The sequence below is a fragment of the Antennarius striatus genome, chromosome 18 (assembly GCF_040054535.1).
Source record: "Antennarius striatus isolate MH-2024 chromosome 18, ASM4005453v1, whole genome shotgun sequence".
In the NCBI taxonomy this organism is placed as follows: domain Eukaryota; kingdom Metazoa; phylum Chordata; class Actinopteri; order Lophiiformes; family Antennariidae; genus Antennarius; species Antennarius striatus.
In genome coordinates, this window is record NC_090793.1 from 11609562 (window position 1) to 11612229 (window position 2668).

General features: G+C 39.0%; 1 protein-coding gene across 1 annotated transcript; it reads left to right on the forward strand.

Annotated features, from left to right (window-relative positions):
- The first annotated feature begins 1547 nt into the window (after window positions 1–1547).
- h2bk1 (H2B.K variant histone 1) lies at window positions 1548–2036 on the forward strand. Its single transcript, XM_068340846.1, has 2 exons — window positions 1548–1727; window positions 1800–2036. The coding sequence occupies exons 1-2, from the start codon at window positions 1614–1616 to the stop codon at window positions 2034–2036; spliced, it is 351 nt and encodes a 116-aa protein (XP_068196947.1). The 5' UTR covers window positions 1548–1613.
- Window positions 2037–2668: the final 632 nt, after the last annotated feature.

Below are 2668 nucleotides of genomic sequence, written 5' to 3' on the forward strand. Positions count from 1 at the left end.
AAAAACATTTATGTAGAATTAATATACACAGGTTTCTACACTATGTTCTCATTGAATTTTGTCATGTTGATTAATTAAGGTGGCTGTGGCTTAGATTCCGGCAGCTGTGGTATAGGTGGTAAAGTCATCGTCCACTTTTTGGAATGTTGCTGGTTCAAGCTTCAGTTTCCCCACTATACATGCTGATGTATCCTTGAGCAAAATACTTGAACCCAATTTGCTTCCTGGACCGCTTCAGGGCCACCCACTGCACCTAAGTGATGGGTCAAATGCACAGAACAATTTCCCTCTAGGACAACCAATCAAGGAGTCAAAAAAAAGCAAAGAATGACTTTACAGCTTGCATATAAAATAAACCATTCTACTTTATTGCTCAATATTTATAAAGCATATCCATAAATGACACTTTCATCAAAGAATGTTCTTTTTCAAAATGTGACATTCTTTGTCTTTGGTGTTTGCATAGCTGTCGACTTACATAACTCTCTAAACTACCTTCTCGACACAGAGGGATTCTGCAGTTATTCAGTCACATTCACCACCAACATGTAAACATGAATCTCCAAAATAAGTAAAAGCTCAGTAGCATATATAATCCCTAGAAATATAGCATTAAAGTAACTATGCTTAGCATTAGTATGTTAGTGCTGAACAAGCCTGATAAAGTATTACTATTAGGAACATTTGTATTATCATGTGCAATGTGTGTTGTCAGTCTATCAAATGACTCTCGTATCATGAATAAAACATATAAAATGCCTAGAAACGCTGAGATACAGAGCACACACACACACACACACACACACACACACACACACACACACACACACACACACACACACACACACACACACACACACACACACAGATCAATGAAACGGATATATCTTTGAATTGTAATACTGTCTAAAAAGTAATATATCACAAATTTGACATCACAACGTAAATACTCACAAACTACTGTAAACTCTACACCTATCTATTCTTCTGGCATATAATTAATAATTATGTGTTAAGTAGGCCTATAGGATACAAAACAATATAAGTTTAAGCCATTCAAGTATTACATACAGAATATTATACTTATTTGTTGGCTTGATCAGAATAAAGAGGACTTCTAGATCTTTGTCAATGCATCTCAAAAGTTTTACTTTTAAAAAATTATGACATCAGATTATACGAAGGGATCTAAGAATACAATTAAATGCTGTTTAATGACGAATTACATTGAAATGTATAACAGGTAACCAATTCAACCGAGGACTGTGCATGCGTCCATAAACGTGGTTTAAGTGTTCCACCTAGCGGACGCCATTACTACGTGCAACAGTGTAACCCCCAAAAAGACTCGTCTCGACCTCCATCACATTCCTGTCGTTGATGACCGAAAACACTAAATACCATGACGTTTCATTCCCACGTGTCGTCATAATCAACTTTCACATTTTGCACCCGTCTTACCTCTAAAAACAGAGCAGGTGAGCCACATCAATCGCTAATTAATCGACGCCACATAAAGTGCTGCCCACGGCCCGGTCAACTTGGATAATTGTTCCGGAACCGTTTGAGTCGGCATCTGACCAGCTTGTTCCTGAGTCAACACAGATTCGAAAATGACTAACGACGTATCTAAAAAGAAAGGGAAAAGCTCAGGTGAGAAAAAAGTCAAGAGAAAGGCTAAGAGAAGAGAGACTTACGCCATGTACATCTACAAAGTTTTAAAACAGGTGGGTACGAGAGGCGCGTGCGGAAATGTGATTGGTTGGTTCTGGGACTCACCGGCTTCCGTTGCCTTCAAGGTACACCCGGACACGGGGATTTCAAGCAGAGCCATGAGCATCATGAACTCCTTCGTGAACGACCTGTTTGAAAGGATTGCAACAGAAGCGTCCAGGTTGGCTCAATACAACAAACGCTCCACCATTACCAGCAGGGAGGTGCAGACCGCGGTGAGGCTGTTGCTGCCCGGGGAATTGGCCAAACACGCCGTGTCCGAAGGCACAAAAGCGGTCACCAAATATACCAGCTCCAAATGAGTACTTTGAACACACCAAAAACTTGTTAAGGATTTCGACCCTGTACCTCCGAAACTGGTTTATCCTATAAATGTGCAAAAGATGATTGTTCTGTTTATTTCGGCCCCTGATTATTTTTTCCTATTTATAGGGATCAGCAGTAACTTGCTCGTTTTAACCACTAGATGGTGTAACAGCACATTTTTATACGATTATGCTGTAGTCTCGATAAATGGGATTTAAAAAACTGATGTGATTTGGATATGTAGAAATTCAGCTGGCCTTCGGTAATTTTAATTTAAACTCATTTTGTAAGATTTATTTAAGAATCGCTAAGTTTTATAGCACATATCAAAACGCCCGAGGATGACCTTGTATGGATGGACGAGATTGGTGACAAAGGGAACTGTGCCAGGTGGGCCATGATACTGGAAAGACTCGATATGCGCTCATTTAGATGGCACATTAGCCGTCTTTATTATATATATATAACTTGAATCAATTTCTTGTGAAGGAAATGGATCATCTTTGCAGAGTAATACCACAGCGAGATTGAGTTGCACACTTTTAGATGACTTGCAAAGCATGTCTGAAATTAAGATGGATTTCTTTTCTGTATTTTGAGGAAATGCATATAAATCATAGTATAAAGC